Raw genomic sequence first — 25,400 nt, 5'->3', positions numbered from 1 at the left:
GAGAGCGGAGGTGGAGCGCGGGCAGGGCTGGCGCAGAGCGAGGCAGAGCTGAGAGCTCGCCCGGGCAAGCGAGGCGCGGGCGCTGGCAGGAGGTGCCGGCGGGTCCCCGGTGCATCCGCAGGGAAGGTCCCAGCTCCCCAGTGCCTCCTCGCCCCAGCCAGGAGGGACCCTGTGATTTCACTGAGGCCACGTGTGAAGGATTCCCATAGTGGGGAGCACCCAGTGGGTGGGCAAAGAGGCTGTTCCCTTGCCCAGCACCCTTTAAAACCTCTCTCCTTTCCCCTCCCCACGGCTCAGCTCTCTCCGAGCGGTGGGACCATGCTGGAGGATGAGGATGGGATGAGCGAGAGGGGGCTCAGCAGCTCAAGGAGGAGATACGACGATGAGGAAGGTGAGTGGAACCTCTGGGGTGCCCCAAATGGCAGCGGGGTCTTCCCCGCCAGCTGATGCACCGGATCTCCCAGCTTTTGGCTTGGCACATCCCCGTGCACGACGTGGGAAAAAGCTCCTGTGGGTGCTCTAAGCCTGGTGGGAAGGCGGCAAATATCTCCCTGGGTTTTTTTTTTTTTTGTGCAAGTGAGAAACACCCAGATCTGTTCTCTAAAACTTTCTCCCCGCCGCCCCCTCTAGATTACCACTCCATCTACATCGGGGTGCCGGTGCCCCGGGGCTACCGGAGGAAAAGGCGTCGGCGAAGATCCGCTTCCAGCCGGGACAGGACGAGCGAGAGCGAGCGGCACTATGAGCGCCAGGATCGCTCCGACACCGACGACGGCGGCCACGGCTGCTACGAGAGCGGCAACGACAACGCCAGCAGGACCAGTAAGTCGCCCTTGAGCTTCCCAAAAAAAGCAAGAGGGGGGTTTGCAGCATCGTTTCATCATTAAATTGCCCCCGTGTTGCTTGGTCCGGCGTTTACGTTTGGCGCAGCTTTTCCCGAGGCTTTCCAGGTTTATTTTTCCCGGTGGCTGTCTCTGAGAACCGGGCACAGGGTGTGAAATGGGATTTGAGGCTGCTTAGGTGATGGGTGGGCTAAAAAGAGGTTGCCCTTGCCCTTGGGAGGATGCTAACAGGGAAATAGGGGTACAGTGGGGTCCCAGCGCTGCAGACGTCCTCTGGGCATCACACCTTGTTCCCGACAAGCTTTTGCCTGAGGCTTTGCCCGGTCTCGTTAAATCTCCTTAGCGAAGATTAACATTTTACACAGCAAAGTAGCTGTCGATCTCTTGGGGTTTGGGGTTCTTTTTCCACCCCTCCCCTATAGAAATTTGCATTTGGGTTTATGTTGAGCAGAGCACGTCGCGGCTCAGCAGAGTGGGCAGGGGCTTGGCTTTGCTTTTCCCTGCGGAAGGAAAAGTTTTCCCCTTTTTTTTTTGCTCGGGGAGAGGTTTTTTTATTTGCAGCGGGCTTCCCTCGCAGCTCCTTCATGCCTTCGGTGGCAGCGCAAGCCAGCCCTCGTCCCCTCCTTTCCGCAGGCAGTAAATGCCACCAGGATATAACATTGAGCTGGTTTGGGGGAGAGAAAAGTCATTTTATGGAGGAAAAACACCCCAAAAAGCCTCAACTCTCCAGCAGCCCTGCTTTCCCCCAGGAAATCTCCCTCATTTGGGTGTTTTTCCCCAGAAAAAAAAATCTCTATCCTGAGCTTGGAGAGGGTTTTCCCAGCTCGCTCCGGTTGGGAAACAAAACCCCTCCACAAAATAACCCCAAAGCGTTGAGTTCTGTCCTCCCACCTCTCCCTCCCTCCCCTTTCTCGCTCGCTCCGTCCCGCTGCCACCCAAAGCGCTCACCTCTCCTACACGCATCCCGTTTGATTTGGTAACTTCCCGTCATGAGAGCCAAAGGGAGAGGAAAGTGCTTTATATTCTCTATAATCTGCTCCTTAAGCCTTGGGAGTTTAACAAGCCTGAGTGGATAAAGGAGGAAGTTTGGAGGTTTGGGGTTTTTTTTTTGGTACCGTGCAGCGAAGGTTTGGTTTAGCCGGGAAGAAATGGGGGAAAAACTGGAAACGATTCCAGGTAGGTTATTTCCATGGCTCTTTGGCGTCCGTGGCGGGGCGAGCTGGAGGGGGAGAAAGGCTCCATTATTTTTTTTTGACTTTGCTTTTCCCTTGTAAAAACAACTTGGGAGCCTGCCTGGGGTTGGGTTGAGCACTCGCTCAGGGCCCCAAGCGCCAAAGCTCACCCGAAAAATATAATGGGGTAGGGGGGGTGGGGAACTGTATTGGCTTCCACTGCTCTCCAGCAGCAGGGAAGCAGAAAAGATGATATTTGGAAGGAGAAAAGTCTCCCAGACCTGGAGGTTTCTTGAATAGGAATGAAGCATCTAATCCCATGATATGTGCACACTGGTCTCTTTTTTGGGGGGGGGGAGGGGAAGGGACCCTTCTGAGCCCTGAAATGTTGGGAAAGGCTGTTCTGTGTTCAGAAGGACCACAACAGCCAATGGTTAATGTGCTGGAGACTTAAATAAGGCTTAGTCCCGCTGCCCAGCGGCGTTGCAAACCCCAGGCAGCACCACCTTCCCTCGTCCCCCATTTTATCACCCTTTTTTTTTTATTGTCCCTAAAGCCAGAGAGGGATTTTTGGTTTGGAAAAGCTTCACTAGGTGAGGTTTTACTGCTCGATCAAAGTTGGGGTGGGAAGGGCTCCGTACGCCCTCAAGGAGGTATAAATCAGCGCGACTGGCCTGGCCTGGCCGATTACCCGTGAAATGGAGGGTCTCGTGTACGTGAAATTATCCTCGGTTGTCCCTGGCGTTACTGCTGAGCTAATTCTGCGGCTGTGGGCTCGGTTCGGATCCACCGTGGCTGAAATCACACTGGAGGTTGGATGGGTGAAAAGCCGGAACGGCAGCCGCCAGTGTTTTCCCATCGTAAACGCTGGTTCGGAGAGGCACGGATCTGCGCTGGGGCCCCCGTTGAAGTGTGTCTTGCAAGAAACAGGTGCCCATTTTGGGGCAGCTTTGTGGATTTCGGCCAGTGTCGTTGCAGCAGTTTTATTCTTGCGTTCCCCAGAGGTGCCAAACCCTGGACGCCGCTGTACAGTACGTTCTCCCAAGGGAATACCTGCTGCTTGCTGGGATTAATTTAGTGCTGGATCAAATTTCCAGGAGGAAAAAAAAAAAAAACAAAACAAACCACGGAGAGCTGGGTTGTAACCAGATGCCAGGCCAGGTGCTTTCCCGGGCACAAAAGGGTCCTCCAGGTGAATAAACCCCATGAATTTTGGCTGCGCGGCCAAGCCCTGGTGGTGTTGGTTTAGCAACCGGCTCTTTGCTCGGGTCAGTGAGCGGTGAGGAGCAGAGGCGGCTGCTGCCGGGAAGCACATGTTATGTCTTGAGAGACGGGTTTATTCCTTAAACTGGAGTAAAAAGCTAAAAAAAAACCCCCAAAAAAGCTCTTTATGTGCAAGCTTTCCTTTATCTTTTGTGGTTTCCAGTGGTTAAAGTGCGTTACAAACTAATCGCAGCCCCAATACCCCAAAACAAGTCGCTGGGGGAACCCTCCAGCAGGTCGAAGCAGAGGAACCCTTTCTTAACCACCTGAGGAGGGAATTTGGGCAGAGCTGGGAGCAGCAACCACCAAGTTGAGGACTTGCAAAGCTCTAACCCCTCCACCCCCGCCCCCTGCAAAATGGCAAATCCCCCTTTTTTTAGAAATGCAGCCGCCTGAGATGAATAGTTCCAGCTCCCTTTTTTTTGTTGTTTTGTTGTTGTTGTTGTTGTTGTAGTCCAGCTCGTTGCAATTTGAATGAATTTGAGGTTTTGCAGGGAAATTAAAGTTTGGGCTGCAGAGCAAAGCAGACGGCGTGAAGCTGGGGGCGGGGGGCAGTTGCCAGTATCGCACCAATTTCATCCCCTCTTACGCGAACAACACTTAGGCTGAAAGAGCCTGAAGCCCTCCAGGCATGTAGCCCAGCTCTAAAATTAACAGGAATATTAATAATCATAATAATGAAGCTTATGGAAGTGGAAGGAGGACTTGACAACAGGGCTTTAGTCCTGGTGGTGGGGCTTAAAGGGCTTAAGCGGTTAAGCAGGCTCAGCCTAGAGCGCAAGGGACATCCAATTCTTTCACGGCCCCACGACTTGGGTTTCTGCTCCTTCCAAAGGGGGACAGGGCACAATATTCCTGGTTTTCCCTCTGCTCACATACGGCAGTTTAATTCCCTGCTCTTTTGGGTACCGTGTTACCTGACTTTCTTATTCCCAGGTTTGAGAACAGGAGGATTCTGCTAACAAAGACATTTTCTGAGCTGGATTAACTCCTGCTGTATTAAGAGAGGGCTAAGACCCAAGATTTTATTAAAAATACACCATTTCCAGGCGTAGGGCTGATTTTAACCTCTTGTTTGAATAACCGGGTGACCAGGGAGAGGTCCTGTCCGTGCCGCATCCAGGCTCACACCCAGGTGTTTAATTCCTCCCTGCACCCAAAATTACGAGGCTTTGCTAGAAAAACACGTGAAGATGGAGAGGGTTAAAAGAAAACCCAGCCTGGCTCGTTTTTTTGGGAGGAAAGGGCAGGTCCGTCACCCTCCTGTGGCTTTCGGGAATGCAGCGAAGATGAAAACCCCTTTTCCCATCAGTCCGGAGGTTTGCAGGCAGGTGATGTGTCGCTGCTCCCCTTCCTCAAACACTCCGCAGGGAGCAGGAGGCAGTAAGTGCCCTCCCCAGCCTGGCCAGTTATTTGCAGCAAGAAGCTGGATATTTCCTGCAGAAATGGTAAATTTGTATTTTTTTTTTCCCCTCAAATGATACACTTTCCCCTCGGGGATCCGGTGGGAAAACGTGTGCCGAGCACTCGTGCGTCCCGCTACGCAGTGCCGGAGACCGTAAGGATTTGGTTGCTGATGGCGGGAGGCTCTAACCTGGCAAAATCGGGCTCCGTGGTAGGGAAAAATGTGGGATACCCCGTGGAAACAGGGTGCATAATGCTCCTGGAAGGGGAATTTGACTGTTTTGTATACAGGGGCGGCCGCGGGCCTCTGTGTTCCCCTCCTGGCTGCTACGCAGCCTCCGCTTATCCTTTCCACCAGCATCCCATATCTCTTTGCACAGGGATTTTGAGATGGGATGACTTAGAGTTTTTCCACTCCTCAATGTCTCTGACCTTAAATATTTTCCTCAAAATCTCCTTTTTTGACACCAGGATCCTAAATAGCCCTACAGATCCCACTTTACCCCTCTGAGGCTTTCCCTATGGGAATGGTGCAGGATCACCTCATCTCCAGCTGATGGTAAACCTCTTTTTTTCCTGCCCCCCGGCAGTGTCACCAGCTGCCGAACGCCTCCGCTACATCTTGGGGGAAGACGATGAGCCTCCCAACCCCACGCTCTTCACGGAGATGGACACGCTGCAGCACGACGGCGAGGAGATGGAGTGGAAAGAGTCAGCCAGGTAAGGATGGGGGAGATGCTTTGCGTTGTAGAGATCCCCCCCCCAAATGTCCCTGAGTGGAAGCAGGATCAGGGAATGAGCATCATTTTTAATGAGGCTAAAAAAAGCCATGCCTGAATTAGGGAAATGCAGAAAACACAGCGTTTTGGGGGGGCTTTGCACAACCACGGTGGCCTGCCAAGGAGGAGGAAGAGAGGAAGATTTCCCATCTCATCCCTCAGCTCCCCAGGCTGGATCAACCCCAGAGCCAGGGCTTTTCCCATTCCCAGTTGCAGCATAAAAGCAGAGCCAGAAAGGGCTGGGAAGGGGTGAAAATAAATGGGGTAACATGCTGGGAAACTGGAGAATTAGAGCAGAGAGCTGGGAACTGGGAATAGGGGACAATAAAGAACATTTTCCCAGGTCTTTTTTTTTTTTTCCTCTCACATTTTGCTGGCCGGGCCGGGAGTTAAACTCCTGCCCCTCAAACAATAATAATAAAAATCTACACACTACATCTTTAATAAAAGTATTAGAGCAGTTGCAAGTGGCGTTTGCTTTATTGAATTAGGAGCTTATCCAAGGGAAAAATCTCAAATCCAAGCAGGATTTTCTCTGGCTAAGCTCAGCTGTGTAAGGGCTGGTAGGGTTGGAAGGGGTTTTGGGGAGTCAGGGGTGCTGATGGCATCCCAAGCCCTTTCCTTTCAGTAGCCCACATGGTGTGGAGGTTCACCTGAGGGCTGGGGGACAGAGCAGGACTGGACCCTGCAGGTGCTCATCCCATCTCTTGGGCTGCTTATTGGCATCACCAAAAATTTGGGAAGCTCTTAAGCATGCTCCTGGTTGCCAGGCTTGCTCAAAACGCACCGGCCCAGGGATGCTGTTGCTAAAATCCTTTCTTTTCCCCCAAAGTTTTGCACAAGTCTAGATCTACTCATCCCTCCCTGCTCCCCAAAAAGCTCAGAAGACAAAAAAATCAGCACGTGCGTTGTGATTTGCAGCAGGGAGGGCTTGAGATGGACGTTTCCAAATTCCCCCCGGGAGGGTGGAGGTTTCTCAAGTCCCGGATTTCCGCTCTCCGGCGAGGAGCGGTTCAGCCTCTTTAGCCGCAGGAGAGCAGCTCCTTGGTGGGAGCAGTGCTCCCTGCAGCTAAATCCCCAAGAAATGGAAATAAATGGAAAATAAAGAAGCCGGGCGCAGCAGGGAGATGGGGTTTTGCTGTAGCCTTGGCGAAAGCATCACGGGATGCCGGCCCCGGGGCAAAGGCGCCGCTGGAAACGTGCCTCGAGTTCCCGCACGCCGCCCCGTGTGCGCCTTAACCCACTTTCGGCAGGAAAATGGGGCAAAAAAAGAAAGGAAAAGCGACCTAATCGGCTTTGGGCGAGCACCAACGGGGCTTAGTGGGTGCCATGGCGGGAAGTTTGAATTTCCTCCCAATAAAAGCAGCGTTGTTTAAAGGGCTGGAGAAGGGGTTTCTGCCAGCAAATCAGGGTGGGGAGCTTTGGAATAGGTGAGCACTGGGGCCAGATTTTATATTTTTGGATGTGTTGGGGTTTTGTCCCCAGGACAGACCGCTCCTGGCATTCCTAGGTAATATTTTGGGGCTTTTTTCATAGGAACGTCCAACATTTTCTCTTTGCAGCAGCATTTTAATGCATAATCTGCTGCAGCCAATACAGTTCTGGGCTCTCCCCATGTTCATGAGCCATCAGCTATTTCCAAAAACCCTTCTTCTCATAGCTCCTTGCCGTCTGTGCCCTCTGCGGCGGCAGGAGCCCAAATCCCAGTTGTACCAGTTAAAAGTTGTAAGGTTAAGCCCCACGAAGGCTAATCCACGGAGCCTGCAAACCCTCCTGTAAAGGCAAAGCAGCTTTCTTCCCCAAATTGACGTCTTGCTGAGAGCTGCCTGCCCTCCCTGGAGCCCGAGCCCCGTTCCAGGGGAGTTGGGAGAAATGAGCCACCGTTCCCGAATTTGCTCTGAAGTCTTTGGTTTGTGAAATTAAGGAAGGGAGGTGGAAGTGCTGATTTCCAAGGGCTTGCAAACCCTCTCGTCTCCCACCGTGGGAAGGAAGCGCCCAGGGTGAAGTGTGAGCATTGCTCAGGAATTAAAAAGACATTTGCAACGCCCTGGGTTTTTGCTTTCCTGCGTGCGCGGCTGGTCCACGCGGGTGCAGATCCTGGCTAAGGCGAGGTCAGCTCCATGGGAGAACATCCCAGACCTCACAGGAGGGTGAAATCCCCAGGGCTGAGTTCAGCGGTGGAGCCGAGAGGTTTTGCCCCACTCCGTAACTGTGCAAGCAGCCCTTTGTCTAACGATGGTCCTTGATTTCTCCGTTCCCATCCTGAATAACAACCACAAACTTTGCAGGATGAATTAATTCAGGCTTGCAGAGCCGCCCGCAGAAGGGAACTGCCACAGGAAAAGCAATTCTCTTCTTCTCTTCTCGTACACCCTCCTTGCTCCGTGCCCGTCCCCACGGCTGCCGCTGTCGTTTCAGGTGGATAAAGTTTGAAGAAAAGGTGGAGGAAGGCGGGGAGAGGTGGAGCAAGCCCCACGTGTCCACGTTGTCTTTGCACAGCCTGTTTGAGCTGCGGACGTGTCTACAGACGGGAACAGTGCTCCTGGACTTAGATGGCTACTCTTTGCCCCAAATTATAGGTAGGAGCTGGCGGGTATCAGTGGTTTTGGGTGGCTTTTTGCCCACGTCCTAAAGTGCTGGGAACAGAGTGAAATGCATTTACTTGCTGCACGCAAATAAAACCCAAATTGCACGGGATTAAGCAAAGGCAGGAGTTGAGAGCCATCGACTTGGTTCAATAAGTGGTGTTGTCTGAAGCCTTCTGGGAGGGTTTGCGGTGGGGCAACCCATGCACCTCCCTCGTTCGGTGCTTGCAGACGATGTCGTCGAGAAGCAGATCGAGGAGGGTCTGCTCAAGCCGGAGCTGCGGGAGAAGATAAGCTATGTGCTCCTCAGGAAGCACCGTCACCAAACCAAGAAGCCAATCCACCGGTCCTTGGCCGACATCGGCAAGTCCGTCTCCTCCAACACAAGTGAGTCCTCGGGGTCCGACCTGCGCCCGGTTGCATCCTTGAGTCTTTGGTGAGCAAGCCCAGCGGGAGGAAGATCTCAGGAGAAGGAAAGGGGCCATTGGGGGCACCCAACTGTTTACTGCGTTGAGAAAGACCCCAAAAGCTCCACCACGGGTGGTTTTAAGGTTGGGGAGTCCGTGGGAGCCAGAAGCCAAGGGAGTTTCTGCTGAGGTGGACAACGGCGTTGTGTGAGGGACAACGGCGTTGGCGGTCACTTGGCCAAGGGGTTTTCTGGCAGGGCAGCCTACAGACAAATCCAGTCTGCTCCGCGGTTGAACCTGCCTATTTTTGAGCCATTATAAAAGGGGATTTGTTTGTTTTCACGCTAGATTATTTACTTAGGTTTAAACAGAGGTCATTTGGTGGAGCCTGGGATTTGCCGGGCTTCGACTGCTCCCTGGGTAGACAGCAACAGCAGCGCCCAAGCTCAAAGTGCACATGGAAGAGGCCATCGATAAGCAATATTCCCACCCCGTGGGCATCCCCAGGTTTCAAAGCAGCCATCATCCACGTTGGAGGACTAGATATTTGAGCTAACATTTGCCCAGAAGCCTTCAAAACAGAGCATGGCTTGGAAATGTGGTGGTTAGTCCCTGTAGATAGGGAAAATAGGGGCATCTTTCACGTTTCCAGTTCCTTCCTGAGATGATGGCATCGCTTTGAGTTTGCAAATAGGGACACAAAGGCAAAGGTGGTCGTTGGCAGGAGCAGAGGGGTCCCTCGTGTTTCTTGTGCCAACGGCAGCTCCATGATATTGGAATAAATACCGCCGGCACATTGAAATTGGGGAATTTCATCATTATTTTTAGTGGGTTTAACAAAAAAAAAAAAAAAGGAGGGTAGGTGCTGTGGTTGCAGCTGGTGTCTCAGAGAGATGCAGAGCAGCTCTGCAGAGCCGGTCCAGGTGGTTTTCCAAAAGGAAAACACAGGTTTGGGAATTGAGGAGGTTTTCTGAGAAAATGCTGGGCTTAACACAGAAAACGTGTCGGGGAAAAGGGAGGTCTTTGTAGTGAAGTCATTCAATTTAAACATCTGAGCTGAAAAATGGGACTTGTCGCTAGTTTAGGGAGGAGAAACGTTCACGTGAAACGTGGTGGTGGCCAACGTAAATATTCTGTAGCGTGAAGTTCGTGGCAAATTTCAAGTTTCTTTGGAGAATTATGAGATTAAAAAGCCAAATGAAGTGTTGAGTCTTCCTAAGTAACAGAAATTGCACTTCTGAACCCATTTATAGCCTAGAAGAGAGCATTGGTGGGGCGTGGGGTGGCACAGGCTTCTTGCACGGAGTCTTTGCCATGGGGAGACTGGGGTTAAGGCAGTTTATTCTTTGCTAATGGAAAAATGACTATGGGTGGGATAAAAATGCAAATGAGAGTGGGAGGGAAAAGCAAATTTCCATGGTATCGGCACTGGGAGGGTCCCGTCTGTGCATGGCAGCTGATTTTCAGCCTGGCCTCTTGCCTTGAGCATCACCCAAGGGTTCCCCATGGCACCTGCATCTCCTCTAACGGCTCCTTTTCCCCAGCCCGCAGCCCCGTCCGGAGCCCGGCCGCCGGCGCCGCCTTCCACCGCTCCACCGAGGACCTACGGATGCGGCAGAGCGCGAGCTACGGCCGCCTGCGTAAGCCGGGGAGGGCGGCGGGGAGGCAGAAATGGTCCTGAAAGAAGCAGGAAGGGGGGGAAAAAAGTAAAAATCAAGTTGCAATATGAGAGTGGGTGATTGCGTTGACAAGGGGATCCCACCACAACCATAAACGAGATGTGGTTTGTGTAACCACAGGGTGACCGAGATCAGAAAAACTCATATTCTTGGGTTTTCAGCTTATTGCCCCAGGTTTGCAAGCCCAGCGCTAACACATAATGGTTTTATTCTTTGCGCTGAAGTCCTCCCACCATGTTTTCTCCTCGCAGGTGGGGCAGGCATGGGGCTGCGCATCACGGGGCGGGTTTCTCACCTTCTCTCTCGGTTCTCCATCAGGTCACGCGCAGAGTCGGAGCATGAATGACATCTCAGACACACCGAGCACCGACCAGGTAATCGTCCCCGAAAACGTTAGTGCGATGCTGTGGGGAGCATCTCCGACGCGACCCGCGGTGGGGCAGGGGCTCTGTGGTTGGTAAGGTCCATGTGAGCCTTGTGCAGCTTCACTCGGTCGATAACCGCACAAATTCCTAATTAGGGAAATTAATACACGTATTGATCCCTGCTTAACTCGTGGGGAAGCTGTCCCAGAAATAGTACCTGTGCTTGTAAGTTCAACACAGAATTAGGGACGTGCGAGGAGGCTGATGTAGCTTGAGGTCCTTAGGGCGGAGAAAAAAAATTCCTTAAAATCTTTAGGTAGGAAAGGAAAGGTGCTTGGGAGAGTCCAGGGATCCTAAAAGAGCCTTTGCTTGGCTGGGTAAGGGCAGGTTGCAGGGGGTAAATCCCAACCAAGCCCTTGGGTCTGCAGACCTGAACGCAGCTCTCGAGATCACAGTCTGTAAATACAGAGGCAGGTTCTGGTTTCCCTCCGTTTGCAGCCTGATGGAGGTGGGTTTCTTAATGCAGAGCTCGGCCAAGAGTCCGTCAGGGGCTTCCCCCCCTGGTTTGGTTTGCCTCAAAGAGCTGGGAAGGAGGTCAGGCTGCTGGGGCTGTTGGTGGGCAGATCCCTGCTTGGTGACACGATGCATCGGGAGGGTTTTGTGTCGTTCTGTTGCTGGATGTCCCGTCCCCATCCCGATATCAAGGCTATTTCGCTGGGAACCGTTGGTGCATTGTACGGGCTTTGCTTTGTTTCTGTTTGTGCATGATTTCAGCATAAACTTAAGGAAAAACTAAAAGCGACTCAGGTTTGTAGAGGACAGTATGGGATGACAACCACTTGTTTTTCCCCAGGGGTGTCCGTGCTGGGCTTACCTGGGGTGATGCAGTTTAGAGGGAGGTGAAAGATGGAAATTCATGTGTTGTTGGGAGCCACGGGACAGGGACGCCACGATATCAGGGAGGCAGAAGGTTTCCAGGGCACCTTCTGAAATAAAGCGAGCCAGCTGCCCGCTAGCGCACCCCAAATATCATCCTCCAGCAGTGGGGTGCGGAGGGTTAATCCCAAAATATGCAAAGCATTTAGGTTTAATCGCCCTATTAGGCCCACTACAAAGGGACTTTTTAAGTGTTACATGAAGCTTAGTGGTCACTGTTAACTCCTCTTGCTTATTCCAAGCTGCATTGGAGGAGTTGCTTTATTATTATTTTTTTTTTTTTTTCCATTTGGGTTTAAAAGATTAGAAAGGGGAGAGCTTGCTGCCCGGCTCACATGCTTCCCCTCATGCTGGCATATAGATTATAATAACACCCTGCCTGGGTTGGTATTGAACCCTTTTAGACTAATAATGAAAGAGCTGCAGGGGAGAAGAGACCCGGGCAATAAATCCATGAATGAGGTTTCCTACTTCCATTATTTGTTCCTGCTCCAAAGTTGAGATTGGGGAGGAATAAACTACAAAAAACACCCCCCTTGCACAGTGCCGAGCAGTGTTTCTGCCTTATGTAGGGTCTGGGGGGAGCCCGGGGCTGCAGGGCTGCAAATAGGCTTGCAAAAATGCATGCTGGCTTGCTCCAGGTTCCGTATTTTTTGGCTCCAATTTATCTGCAGGGGGATTGCACGGGGTTTTCCTTGTGTAGACCCCAACGTGCAAACATTAGGGAGCTCCACGCATGTGGCTTCAAGTTAATCTCGGGCTTAGTGATGGTTTTGAGTAACAAAGAAATTCAGCTTTATGAATTCTTAATGGTTTATTCTTGGGTATGGCTCTTGAATCCCCACCTCTGGGAGTCCCAGGACCATCAGAGATCAACAGGTTTGAGACTGTGGCTTCAGCTTTTCTATTCAGGGTGTGGAAAAGACGGGGGAAAAGCCAAATTTCGGCAACTGCTCCCTTCCCCGCCCTCATCTTTCCGACAGCTGAAGAACAAGTTCATCAAGAAGATCCCCAAGGATGCAGAGGCCTCCAACGTGCTGGTGGGAGAAGTGGAGTTCCTGGAGAAGCCCTTTGTGGCTTTTGTGCGGCTCCTCCAGGCGACGATGCTGGGAGGGGTGACGGAGGTGCCCGTCCCCACCAGGTGAGAGCAATTCCTTCGTGTCCGAAGCACCGAGCGGTCTCGTGGCGTGGATGCCCGTGGTCCAAGGTTGCCCACACGGCGCCTTTCCCTTCCCAGGTTCCTCTTCATTCTCCTTGGTCCTGCGGGAAAAGCCAAATCCTACAATGAGATCGGCAGAGCCATCGCAACCCTCATGGTGGATGATGTGAGTAGATGCAACGCCTGGCCCTCACTGGGACCCCCTCGCTCAGAGCCAACGGAGGAAAAAAAAAGCAATTTTCATTCTATCCCCCAAACAAATGAGCTTTAAAATCCCATAACTCCATGGGACACGGGCGTGCTGGATGCCGTTCCCAGGCTGACACCTCTCCTCTCTCAACCCCCAGCTCTTCAGCGATGTTGCCTACAAAGCCCGGGATAGAGAAGACCTGATCGCCGGCATAGATGAGTTTCTGGATGAGGTCATTGTCCTGCCGCCTGGCGAGTGGGACCCCAACATTAGGATTGAGCCGCCCAAAAAAGTGCCCTCGGCTGAGAAGAGGTAGGTGGGAGATGTGAGGCTGGTCCCAACCCTGTGGCCATCACCGTCTCTCCTGGTTTGGACGTGCTGGAGGAGGACAGCAGCTTGGCTTGCCTTCATCCCTAGAAATAACCTCTGCAAAGGTTCCCAGAAATGCTGCTTTTTCGGCAGTTTTTGCCCTCAGATCAGCTCAGAGCCATTTCTACCCTGCAAAATGTCCATTACCTGCCTGGGTTGAGCAAAGCCAGCTCTCAATCTTTGCAAATTCACCCCAAAACCCAAGCTCTAGTGCACATGGAGAGCTACACCATGGCCTTGGTCGTGGTCCCTGCGTCAGGACCAGCTTGGTCGGCTAACACCGATGGCTCTCTCCCGCAGGAAATCGGTTTTCTCGCTGAATGAAGTTGGGCAGATGAACGGCACGGCCGGTGGGGCGGGCGCCGGGGGCGGTGGAGGCGGCAGTGACGATGGGGAGATGCCCGAAGTTCACGAAATCGGGGAAGAGCTTGCGTGGACCGGCAGGTGAGCAGCACCCCAGCACCCACCAACATCTCCTGCTGGCTCACCCCGTGGCCTCCTGGGGCAGGCAGGGGTGAAATCCTTTTGGGCCCAGGCTTTTGTGCAGCACCGTACCTGTTTGGTGGTGTCTCCCCAGGTTTTGTGGTGGCCTCTATTTGGATATCAAGAGGAAGCTGCCCTGGTTCCCGAGCGACTTCTACGAAGGCTTTCATATCCAGTCCATCTCTGCCATCTTGTTCATCTACCTGGGCTGCATCACCAACGCCATCACGTTTGGGGGCTTGCTTGGAGACGCTACGGACAACTACCAGGTCGAGTCCAAGGAGAGGGGGTCACTTTGGCTTGGGGACAGCAAGCGGGGATGGGACGGGATGGGTTTTACCCGCCTTGTGTCATGCCAAGGTTTAATGCTGGGGATGGAGATTCATTGCCAAGAGGGACTGGCAGTCCTGAAGTACCTGCAGAGTGGGAAAACCCATCCCAGTGGCAATGCCGGGAGCAAGGGGACGTGGTCCCAACCGTCCTATGTGGGTGCAAGCAGAGGTCCTTAATTCCCATCTCCATCCAGGGTGTCCGTGGGGATGTAACGTGGCACAGCATCACCGTAACGCTGGGTTTGATCCATCCCCAGGGCGTCATGGAGAGCTTCCTCGGCACGGCGATGGCAGGCTCCATGTTTTGCCTCTTTGCCGGGCAGCCGCTCATCATCCTCAGCAGCACCGGCCCCATCCTCATCTTCGAGAAGCTGCTCTTCGATTTCAGCAAGTAGGTTCTGGGCGATGCCAGGGGGGAACCGGGACCCATCCGTACTGGGATGGGAGCTGTCCTCCAGCCCAAGGCGTGCTCTCACGGGGCCGCTCTCGCCTTGTCCCCGCTTTCAGAGGCAACGGCATCGACTACATGGAGTTTCGCCTCTGGATCGGCTTGCACTCTGCCCTACAGTGCCTTATCCTGGTGGCCACCGATGCCAGCTTCATTATAAAGTACATCACTCGCTTCACGGAGGAAGGCTTCTCCACCCTCATCAGCTTCATCTTCATCTACGACGCCATCAAGAAGATGATCGGAGCCTTTAAGTACTATCCCATCAATTCGGACTTCAAGCCGGACTACGTCACCATGTACAAGTGCGAGTGCATTGCCCCCGACCCAGGTGAGTACACGTCTTTTTCGGCGCCGGATGGGGAAGATGAAGGGTTTTGGGGGGGAGGGGTCCCGCTGTGGATAAATCCTGCTGGATCTTTGGCCGAGGACATGGAAGGAGGCAGCTACCTGGTCAGCGTGGGGCTGGAGAGACCTCGTCCTCTTCCTCTGAGGGTGATGTTGGGCAAGATGGAAGGAGAGCCTTGTCCCCCACGGATGAAGTTCTTTGTGGGACACAGCGAATGGTGCTGGAGAGATGAGGCCTCAGCCTGGAGCAGCCAGACCGGGATGGATAAAAAGGAAATATGGGGGGAAAAAAAAAAAAAGGACACTTTAGATCATTTATTCCAACCTGCTGCCAATGGAAACTTATTCTCCAGAAAATACACCGGAGGCGTTTCGTCCTCTTCAGTTTCTGGGACACCTCGGGATGTCCCAGTTGGGTGTGGAAAACCACCTTGGACTGGTTTTTTCTCCTCTTTCTTACTCCTTTTCAAAAAGGAGAGGCCGTCGGGCTCTGAGCAGACGGTCTTCTGCTGGCTCCCCTGGTTTTCCTCTTGGATGGCCATACCGGCTGATCCCCAGCCTGAATTGTGCAGCTCCGATGCTCCCAGCGGAGATCTTCACTTTGGGCTAACGGCAGCGACCTCGGAAGAGCTGAATTTATTTAAAGTCTAAATGCCAATGATTTTGGGGAGTATCAGCTGCAGACAGAGGAGGCAGAGGGGTGCGATGATGAAGCTCTCCCCAGAAATAAAAGCATCCAAGACCTGCCCCAATACATCTGTCACGGCAAGAAGAGATCTTTTACCTGCTGCGATGGAATTAACATTTATTTGGTTTATTTTTGTATTTTTCCTCGATTTCTGTCTATCAACCACCCGCCGAGTGACCTGATCCCAGGTGGGGAACACCCAGAGACAACACAATCCTTTCCAAACCAAAACCCTCCCAAATCGGACCCGCAGGGAAGCGAAGCCCGATGCCCAACGCGATCCCCAGCGGCCTGAAATTCCCCGAACGGCGCCGTGACCGCCGGCATCTGCCCGGCAGCCCCCGCCGCCGTGGCTTAACGCAGGAGGAAGGCGAAGCCTTTACCCTCCAGGGAGGTCTCCCCCTTTTCCAAGCCCCCCCATCCCGAGCAAACCCCGGGTGGCCGAGAGGCATTTTCACCCCAAAAAACCCGTCGAGCCTCTTTGCAACCCAGCCCCATTCCTCGCCCTCGCTGCCCTGGGCACCCAAGGCAGTGGTGTCTGCGTTGGATTTTCCATTCCTCTAGATATTGCAAAATTATGTTTATTCCCCCCCTACATCCTCTTTTTTTCTTTTTTAATTAGTTCTGATTTTTGATTATTATAACTGATTTGTACCATATTTGTCTCTGCTGCACACATCAATTTGGGCTGATTTCAATCTCAAGTGAGTATCGCCTTCTAAATATTAAAACTATTTTAATATTTGATACTCTTCCCCCGCGGGGGGTTTGTTGTTATTTTTTTCCCCATGTATTTTACTTTTCTCTCTGCTCTGATAAAAGGGTTTATGTAGAGCCCTTAGGGGTCCTCTCTTAAAATACCACCAGTGGTATGCTACCCTTTAACTTGTAGAAATCACCAATGAGGCCGGTTTCTGGAAAAATAAAAGGTTATGGAGGAAAAAATAATAATAATATAATGTTTTTAACGCTGGGTTTGCCAGCGTCGTTCCCCAGAGCCCGGTTTCGGCAGCCCCCGGGTCTCTGCTTCTAACCCGGCAATCGCTTCTCCTTCATTAATCCTCGGCGCCGGGGATGGAGGCGGCAGGTCGGGGCAGCCGAAATTCCTGCTTGGGCCAGGAAGAGGATGGACCGGAGGGCAGAGTGGGGGGCAGAGCGGTCCCGGATCCCGCTTAGGAGCACCCATAAAGACGGTGGGTGCTCCTGAAGCCATGGAGCTGCCGCCACCCGAAGAGCCGAGCGGAGCCGCTTTTTGCACTGGAGGAGAAGGTGCTGGGGGTTGGAAAGGATGGATTTTTTTTTTTTTTTTTTTTTTGCAGTGAGACACCAAAAAGCCCCTAAAATATTTTTTTTTTAATGAAAATTAAATTTTAAAAGCCAATTGGGCATGATTGGATGCTGCCTCTCCAAAAATAACAGGCTGCTTTTTCAATCTTCAACCCCCCTGGTCTTAACACGCGGGTGTCGGGATGCTCGACCCCGCTGCCAGCAGCTTCCTCAGGAAGCTCCTAAAAATTTTAGGAGCTGGGAAGCTCCTAAATATACTCCCCGACCCACCACCCTCTCCCTCCGGCACTCGCCAGCCCCGGAGGGAGAAGCCACCGAAGGAGAAGCCGCGTTCTCCGCCGGCGCATGGGATTAATCAGGGAGAAGTCGCTGCGGGGTTAGAAACGGGGGGTTTTCTCCCCAAATCCTGGTCCACCCTCGGGATGCCGATCCCCACGCGGCTCTCGGAGGATGTGCTCGACCCCGTGTTTGCTTTTACGCCGGCCGGGCTGAGCCGTGCCTCTCCGGCACCTCGATATTAGCCAAAACCTCGATATTAGCCAAAAACCTCAATAACAAACTCCTTTCCCGCAGCCAACGCGACCTTGTTCGATGCTTCAGCTCCAGTGGCACCGAACACCACTAACGTTTCTCTGGTAAGCGGATTTGCTCATCCCGACGGGAAATTTGGGACAAGGGAGGGCGAAGTCGAGGGCCTTTTGCATCCGCTGAGCGATGCGTGCTGGCTCGGAGCGAGGGAATTGCATCGATTTGGGTTCACGGTTGGGCTCGGCAGCACCAAACCTCCCCTTTTTTGCTCAAATTAATAGCAGCTCCGGGGTTTTCCTGTGGTGATGGGGCTCCCGGTAGCAGCAGCCCTGGGAAATACCCATTTCCTTATACGCTGCAATTACTTAAATTGCTCGTTTTGCTGGTTTTGACCAGGAAATAGCCCTTTCCTTGCACGCTGAAATTGCTAAAAATGCTAATTTTGCTTTTTTTTTTTTTTTTTGGCTGGGAAATACCCCTTTGCTTACATGCTGCAATTACTTAAAATGCTAATTTTGCCTTTTTGGGGGGGGTTTCTCCCCAGTACAATGCTATTAACCTAACAGCTCTGGACTGGACTCAGCTGAGTAAGAAGGAATGTCTCAAATACGGCGGCAGCTTAGTGGGGAAATCCTGTAAATTTGTGCCTGACCTGGCCCTTATGTCCTTCATCCTCTTCTTCGGGACCTACTCCATGACCTTGACCCTGAAAAAATTCAAATTCAGCCGCTATTTCCCCACCAAGGTAAGGAAAGTGCCGGGTTTCACCCTCCTCTTTTCCGAAAGGCAGGAAAAACGGGAGCTGTCGGTCTCTTTGCTGGATGTAAAGAGCTCCAGGAAAATAAATTTGTATTTCTGAGAGAGGTTGGCAGCAATTAGAAGAATCCTCCCCGAGCTTTTAGCTGCTGATTTGGCTCTTGCATGCTGAATAACCCACCATCTTGTGATGGAAAGGGGGAAAAAAAATTTGCATTTAGTGGGTTAGACCCAGGTTATCCATGGGTGAGCGGAGCTGGAAAGCCCCCAGGGAAGGATGTGGAAGCAGGAGGAAACCTCTCCATCTCATTAATGAACCTCTCCATCTCATTAATGAACCTCTCCATCCCATTAATGAACCTTTCCATCCCATTAATTACCCTTTCCACCCCCGTTTCCTCGTCTTGCCTCCAGGTCAGGGCTTTCATTGCTGATTTTTCCAATGTCTTCTCCATCCTGGTCTTCTGTGGAGTGGATGCCTGTTTCGGACTGGACACCCCTAAGCTCCATATCCCCAGTATCATCAAGGTTCGGCCACACCGGGGGGGGGGACCCTTCGCCTCTCCGCCCGCACTCTCTTTCCAGCTCCTCACTGGTTTTCGGGGAAAATCACGGCTCCTGCGGTGGCCAGGCACCTTCTGAAAACCTACTTTGTCTTTTCTTGGGGAATGTTCTAATTCTGTGACTTTTTTTCCTTCCTTTTTTTGTTGTGTTTTTCTTGTTTTTGTCTTCCCCCTTTTCTCTTTCTCTCGCTCCCGGCAGCTGCGTAAACTTATTAGCGATTTCTCTATCTTTATGTCCATACTAATGTTTGTGGGGCTGGATGTGCTTTTCGGACTCAACACCCCAAAGCTCCAAGTGCCTACTGATTTTAAGGTAAAAAAAAAAAGAAGGAATAAAAACCCCCTTTCTGGAAGTATTGCTGAAAATTTCTCTCCCCCCCCCCCGCCATCCAGGGCATCGCTGTTGGTGACGTGGGGAGTCCCCGTGGGGACGGCACAGTCCCAATGAGCATCCAGGGGAAATGGAGGGTTGAGGCGTGTGGCTGCTGGGGGTGGTTTGGGTGCCGACGGGTGGTGGTGGGATTCAGGGATGGATACGGGATAGGATGATGCTCGGGGGTGATGTGGGGCTTCCCAAAATGTCAGCCCGTGGGGTTTTCCCCCTTTCTGACCCGTGCCCGGGCTCGGCCGCCGTATCCAAACCCCTTCTCTTCCCTCCCAGCCCACCCGTGTGGATCGAGGGTGGTTCGTGTTCCCTTTCGGGAAGAACCCGTGGTGGGTTTACCTGGCGAGCGCCCTGCCCGCCCTCCTCGTCACCATCCTCATCTTCATGGACCAGCAGATCACGGCCGTCATCGTCAACAGGAAGGAGCACAAGCTGCGGGTGAGCCGGGGGCACAGCGTCCCGTCGGGCTCCGCCTGCGTCCCTGCGAGCACCCGCTTTCGGGGCGCCCATCGGGTGCTGCTGCACGGCACGGGGCGGGGGGGGGGGGTTCGCCCCGGCTCGGCACGCTGGGCGAAGCAGGGACTCACCCTTGTCTTTTGTGAGCTGTGGTTTTGGGGTGACAAAGCCTCCGGGGTGTTAAATTCAGCCGGTGCTGTAGGTAGCGGGGTGCAGCGGGGTGATGTGGGGTGAGGGGCAGCAGTGCAGGGGGCTGCAGGGGGATGCAGGGCGCGGTGTGGCCATGTGGGGTGCATGAGGGTGTTGTGGGGTGCTTCAGGGGGATGCAGGGCGCAGTGTGGCCATGTGGGGTGCATGAGGGTGATGTGGGGTGCTTCAGGGGGATGCAGGGCGCGGTGTGGCCATGTGGGGTGCGTGAGGGTGATGTGGGGTGCTTCAGGGGGATGCAGGGCGCGGTGTGGCCATGTGGGGTGCATGAGGGTGATGTGGGGTGCTTCAGGGGGATGCAGGGCGCGGTGTGGCCATGTGGGGTGCATGAGGGTGATGTGGGGTGCTTCAGGGGGATGCAGGGTGCGGTGTGGCCATGTGGGGTGCTTCAGGGGGATGCGGGGTGCTTCAGGGGGATGCAGGGCACAGTGTGGCCATGTGGGGTGCATGAGGGTGATGTGGGGTGCTTCAGGTTCATGTGGGGTGCTTCAGGGGGATGCAGGGTGCGGTGTGGCCATGTGGGGTGCCTGAGGGTAATGTGGGGTGTATGAGGGTGATGTGGGGTGCTTCAGGGGGATGCAGGGCGCGGTGTGGCCATGTGGGGTGCATGAGGGTGATGTGGGGTGCTTCAGGTTCATGTGGGGTGCTTCAGGGGGATGCAGGGTGCGGTGTGGCCATGTGGGGTGCCTGAGGGTAATGTGGGGTGTATGAGGGTGATGTGGGGTGCTTCAGGGGGATGCAGGGCGCGGTGTGGCCATGTGGGGTGCATGAGGGTGATGTGGGGTGCTTCAGGGGGATGCAGGGCACGGAGTGGCCATGTGGGGTGCATGAGGGTGATGTGGGGTGCTTCAGGGGGATGCAGGGTGCGGTGTGGCCATGTGGGGTGCCTGAGGGTAATGTGGGGTGTATGAGGGTGATGTGGGGTGCTTCAGGGGGATGCAGGGCACGATGTGGCCACGTGGGGTGCTTCAGGGTGATGCAGGGTGTGTGAGAGCAATGCAGGGTGCTTCAGGGGGGTGCAGGGTGCACCCCGGCGATGTAGGGTGCACTATGGCAATGTGGGGTGCATCAGCACAGCATGGGGTGCACTGCAGCAGTGATGGGTGATGCAGGGTGCGCTGCAGGGGGAGCAGAGTGTACCGTGGCCATGGGGGGGTGCATCAGGGTGATGCAGGGTGCAGCGGGACGATGCAGGGTGCAGCGTGGCCATGTGGGGTGCATGAGGGTGATATAGGGTGCTGCAGGATGATGTGGGGTGCTGCAGGGTACGGCGGTGGTGTGGGGTGCTTCAGTGCAATGTGGGGGGCACCACAGCAACGATGGGTGTACCGGGGTGACGCAGGGCGCACTGCGGTGAGGCGGGGGCGCGTCGGGGCAACGCAGGGGGGCACCGTAGCGATGTGGGGTGCATCAGGGTGATGCAGGGTGCGAGGGGGGGATGCAGGATGCTACAGGAGGTGCAACGAGGGGGTTGCAAGGTGCAATTGGGGGGTGGCAGGGTGCATCCCAGGGAAAAAAAAAACCCCACCTTGCTGGGCTCTGGGGTGAATCTAGGAACAGCTTGATGAGCCGTGTTGCCCCCACCCCCACCCCCCCCCCCCCCAAATCCTCCTGGGTGCTGTGTTGCAGAAAGCAGCGGGCTACCACCTGGACCTGTTCTGGGTGGGCATCCTCATGGCCGTCTGCTCCTTCATGGGGCTGCCCTGGTACGTGGCGGCCACCGTCATCTCCATCGCCCACATCGACAGCTTGAAGATGGAGACGGAAACCAGCGCCCCAGGGGAGCAGCCCCAATTCCTGGGCGTCAGGTGAGGAAGGCTCGGCCGCGCTCTTCCTCGGGGCGGGGGGGATAATTCAGAGACAGCGGCGGGTCCAGCCAGCGTGGCCTCATCCTGCTTCTCTCACCCTTCCAGGGAGCAGAGAGTGACGGGCATCATCGTCTTTGTGCTGACGGGGATTTCTGTCTTCCTGGCCCCTATCCTGAAGGTAAAACATCCCCAGCGCCCCCTCCCTGCTCCCTCCCTGCAGGTGTTTGGGGACCTGGGAAGAAAAAGCTGGATTTCCCCCCCTCCCCTACTCCATGGTCCCCAGCGTTGGTCCCCATCCCTGGGAACGAGCTGTCACCTTCCTTGGGGTAAGCGCCGTGTTTTTTCCGTGTCCCCAGTACATCCCCATGCCGGTGTTGTACGGCGTCTTTCTGTACATGGGCGTCGCGTCGCTGAATGGCATCCAGGTAAGTGCTGCTCCTCCTCCTCCTCCTCCTCTTCCTCCTTAATGGCCACGAAGGTGTCCCACACCAGGGCAAAAAAGGCCATTTTGACCCCAAAATTTGCATGTGCCCAGTATTTCCAGCAGCATGGGACAGCAGCTCTCCAAAACCCCTGGAGAAACATCAAAAAGCCCCAAATTCCCCGTTTTGAGGACTAAAAGAGGGTTTACCTGGGAGCCCGGGGAATGGGGCTGAGGGCTAACGCAGGCCTTCGTCCCGCCACAGTTTTGGGACCGCTGCAAGCTCTTCCTCATGCCGGCCAAGCACCAACCCGACTACGTCTTCCTCCGACACGTGCCGTTGCGTCGCATCCACCTCTTCACGCTGGTGCAGATCGTCTGCCTGGCCGTCCTCTGGATTCTCAAATCCACCGTGGCCGCCATCATTTTCCCCGTCATGGTAAGGCCATCCCCGGGGCTGCTGTTGCAGCCTCGTTCAGAAAGGGGGTTGGTTTTTTTGGGATTTAAGGAAGTTTTGGTCCCGTGGTAGTCCCCAGGTCTTGTGATGAGAGATGCTCTTGCAGATCCCGCTGTTGCATCTCTCCCCTCCTAGATTTTAGCCCTGATCCTGGTGAGGCGGCTGCTGGATTTTGTCTTCTCCCAACACGACCTGGCCTGGATTGACAACATCATCCCTGAGAAGGAGAAGAAAAAAGAGGATGACAAGAAGAAGAAGAAAAAAGGCAACAAAGGAGACAGCAGCAGCGATGAGGAGGTGGGTGTGGGGTGCGTGGGGGGCTCCCGTGGACAGCGGGGGCATCCTGGACTGGCCAGAGAGGGAAAGGTCCCACCAAAACCTTCAGGTCTGTGGATTTGGAATGAAGATCTTTAATTCATGGAGGTGTTTCGCTGTGTATATGGGACAGGCTGATTGAGGGCCTGTAAGTGATGCTTAGGGGCTGGACGGAGGCTCCAGGGGATGCTCAGACTGTCCTGAAAGCTGGAAAATCGTGGCAAAGGTGAAATCCCTAGGGAAAAGGGCCAAAATCCCTGGCTGAGGATATGGCACCCGTCGTACAGTAGAGCAAAGCATGATTAACCCATGCAACCCCCTGCTGCAGAACCTTCCCCAGGCAGAAGGGCTGCGAGTTCATTTGGGAAGAGGAAGGCGAAGCCTCCTCCTCCCCACGCACCCACCTCCAGAAGTTTTGAGTCCCTTTGGGTGCTCCGGGCGATCTCGGAGCCCGCCCAGGCGCCGCCTTCACCAAATTTCCCCACTTTCTTCCCCAGTTCCCACCTCCCTCAGTCATTAAGATCCCCATGGAGCCCCTGCCATCGCAGCCTCGAAACGGGGGGCCCCACTGTCTCAGCCGTAAGTAAAGGAGCTCAGGAACCTCTCGCGTTCCCTACCGCTTCCTAACCCCCCCGCGACGGGATCCGCTCGGCCGCCGATGGCACTAACCCCTCTAAAAGATTCAGCCTGGGTCAGGAGGCTTTGCTGTGTTGAAAGCAGGTTTGAGAGGATGCAGCAGGCTCGGCGCTGCCAAGAATTTTGTGTTCCAGGTGGTTTGGGAAGCCAGGACTCTCCTGGATCTCCCCCCTGAACCAATGCTGGTGGGGATTTTTAAAAAAAAAAAATATATATATATTTGGGAAGGTTTTGAGCCCCCGAAAGCAGGGGATGCAGAGCTTGTGGTGGCGTTATATCCCGGCTGCAAAAGAGCAGACGTGTTCAATTTGGCTCGACCTTCTGCCCAAAACATCATACGTGAGCGGATGCAAAGCCAGCCATGACCAAAAAAAATTCAGAATAAATCCGGGTGAGTTTATTCCACCTCGGCACCGGGTTGCATCACGATGCCAGCAAGTTTTAACGCGATCATTCATTACTCTGTCCTCAAGCTGCTGGTGGCGGGGCCTTTCTCTTTCTCAAATTGCCCCCCAAATCAGCGTTTCTTGGGAGCTTTTCTCCTCCTCCCACCATCCAGAGGATGCTGGACCAGGTTGGAGGGGGGTGGTGAATGGGTTTTTTTTCTGGGGAGGCTCCTTCCTCACCTGGGAAGTGTTTCACCTCCGTGTCCCCCCAGGAAAGAGGTCCTCCACCTGGAGCTTTGCGTTCTGATTCCTCCCCGAATGGTTCAGACCTGGATCGCAGGTAAACGGCACCGAACGGGCTCCCCCACCTGCTCCCCCAGCCCCCGGGCGACCAGCACCCACCACGGGAGACATTTTTGGGATCACTGGCCAATGCTCCCGGCTGAGCATCGCTCACTCGAGCCGGTTGCCATCATCCTCGGGTGCTTCTGAAATACCCGAGTGTATTTTTTCGCAGCATCCTGCTGTATTTTTGGGTGCTTTCCATTGCTGGCCCCGGCTATCAGGCTGTTGGGAGCGGGTCTGCGGGGGATGGCGCCTCCCGAGCCTGGCACGAGAGGGTTTAGAGCAATAAAAATGCTGCTGGGTAACAGCCACGGGGATTTTTAGGATCGGGATGTACACCTGAATCCGGAAAGCTTGGGATTATTCTCCCCCCTCAGCTGCGAATTCTGCAGATTGTCCACGTTCGAGGCAAAATACCGTCTTTGAATGAATTTTGACTGGCGGTAGCGTCACCCGGAGCCCTCTGCTGGGGTGGTTTGGGTTTGCAGGCGCCCACGCCCAGGTGCTCACTTCCCTCTCTCCTCCTCCTCCTCCTCCTCCTCAGTATTACGCTTCACCTGAAGATTTCGTGCCCGTCGTCTCCCGCATTTAACTACTCCCGAAACCCCATCTGCGCCGTGCCCCAGGTGAAGATAGAGATGGAGTCGGACTATGAGGACACCGACACCGAAAAACCACCTCGGGACATGGGCAGTGAGACCACGCTATAGTCCCGCGCAGCGCTTCCTCTGCGATTTATATATATATATAGATATTTATATATTCATATATATATATAAAGCAAATTGGGCTTATTTTTCTACGTGAGACGGAAGAGACCGGTGGCCCCAGGGGTCCGTTGCTCTGGTAGTTTTTAGCATCTCGAGTTAAACGCGTTGTTGAATTTTCTCCCTTTCTGCCGGGCGAAGGCGTCGCCGCTGGTGGCGAAATGGGGCTGGAAAGGTGGAATTGGCTATTTTGGCCTCCGCTCGCCCCGGAGACGCTGCTAGGCTGGAGAAGCTGAAGGTGGGCCAGGGCTTTGGGAGAAGCCAGGATGCTGATGGGGAAAGGGGACCGCGCTGGGCTGATGTTTTTGAGGGGGATTTTTGGGGTGGGGAAGCAGTTTGCGTGGCTGAGAAGGAAGGGGGGGGGGGGGGGGGGGGGGGGGGGTGGAGCGTGCGTCCCTGCTCCCCAACCCCTGAAATGGCAGCGCCGGCTCTCGGGGAGTCTTGTTTCGTGAAGGGGATGGTGCATCGGGCTTGGCGTTGGCAGGAGGTCCAAGCCGCGGCGACGGGAGTCCCTTCCTTGCGGCAAAGCATCCCGGGCGCGGCGGCGGGGATGCAGGAGGGACCCGGCCCTGCCGGCCCCGGGGTGGATGTGGACGAGGGGACGAGGAGGCCTGGCTGGGGTCTAAAGGAGCCG

General features: G+C 54.3%; 1 protein-coding gene across 2 annotated transcripts; it reads left to right on the top strand.

Annotated features, from left to right (window-relative positions):
* Positions 1 to 318: 318 nt before the first annotated feature.
* SLC4A5 (solute carrier family 4 member 5) lies at positions 319 to 24,709 on the top strand. Of its 2 annotated transcripts, XM_086477273.1 has the most exons (25): positions 319 to 391; positions 631 to 822; positions 5,272 to 5,401; positions 7,879 to 8,039; positions 8,277 to 8,432; positions 9,997 to 10,092; positions 10,450 to 10,505; positions 12,416 to 12,573; positions 12,670 to 12,757; positions 12,939 to 13,093; positions 13,451 to 13,594; positions 13,728 to 13,902; positions 14,223 to 14,356; positions 14,473 to 14,744; positions 17,310 to 17,371; positions 17,809 to 18,009; positions 18,783 to 18,896; positions 19,245 to 19,406; positions 21,261 to 21,439; positions 21,545 to 21,617; positions 21,796 to 21,864; positions 22,126 to 22,299; positions 22,453 to 22,614; positions 23,927 to 23,994; positions 24,544 to 24,709. In XM_086477273.1, exons 1-25 carry the CDS (start codon positions 319 to 321, stop codon positions 24,707 to 24,709), a joined length of 3,420 nt encoding a protein of 1,139 aa, XP_086333399.1. The 2 variants fall into 2 exon arrangements, with proteins under 2 accessions (XP_086333399.1, XP_086333400.1); XM_086477274.1 differs by lacking the exons at positions 319 to 391; positions 631 to 822; positions 18,783 to 18,896 and adding exons at positions 1,991 to 2,018; positions 18,435 to 18,548.
* Positions 24,710 to 25,400: the final 691 nt, after the last annotated feature.

The sequence above is a fragment of the Leptosomus discolor genome, chromosome 23 (genome assembly GCF_034619465.1).
Source record: "Leptosomus discolor isolate bLepDis1 chromosome 23, bLepDis1.hap2, whole genome shotgun sequence".
Classification (NCBI taxonomy): domain Eukaryota; kingdom Metazoa; phylum Chordata; class Aves; order Leptosomiformes; family Leptosomidae; genus Leptosomus; species Leptosomus discolor.
This window is presented reverse-complemented; position numbering and strand designations above follow the sequence as displayed.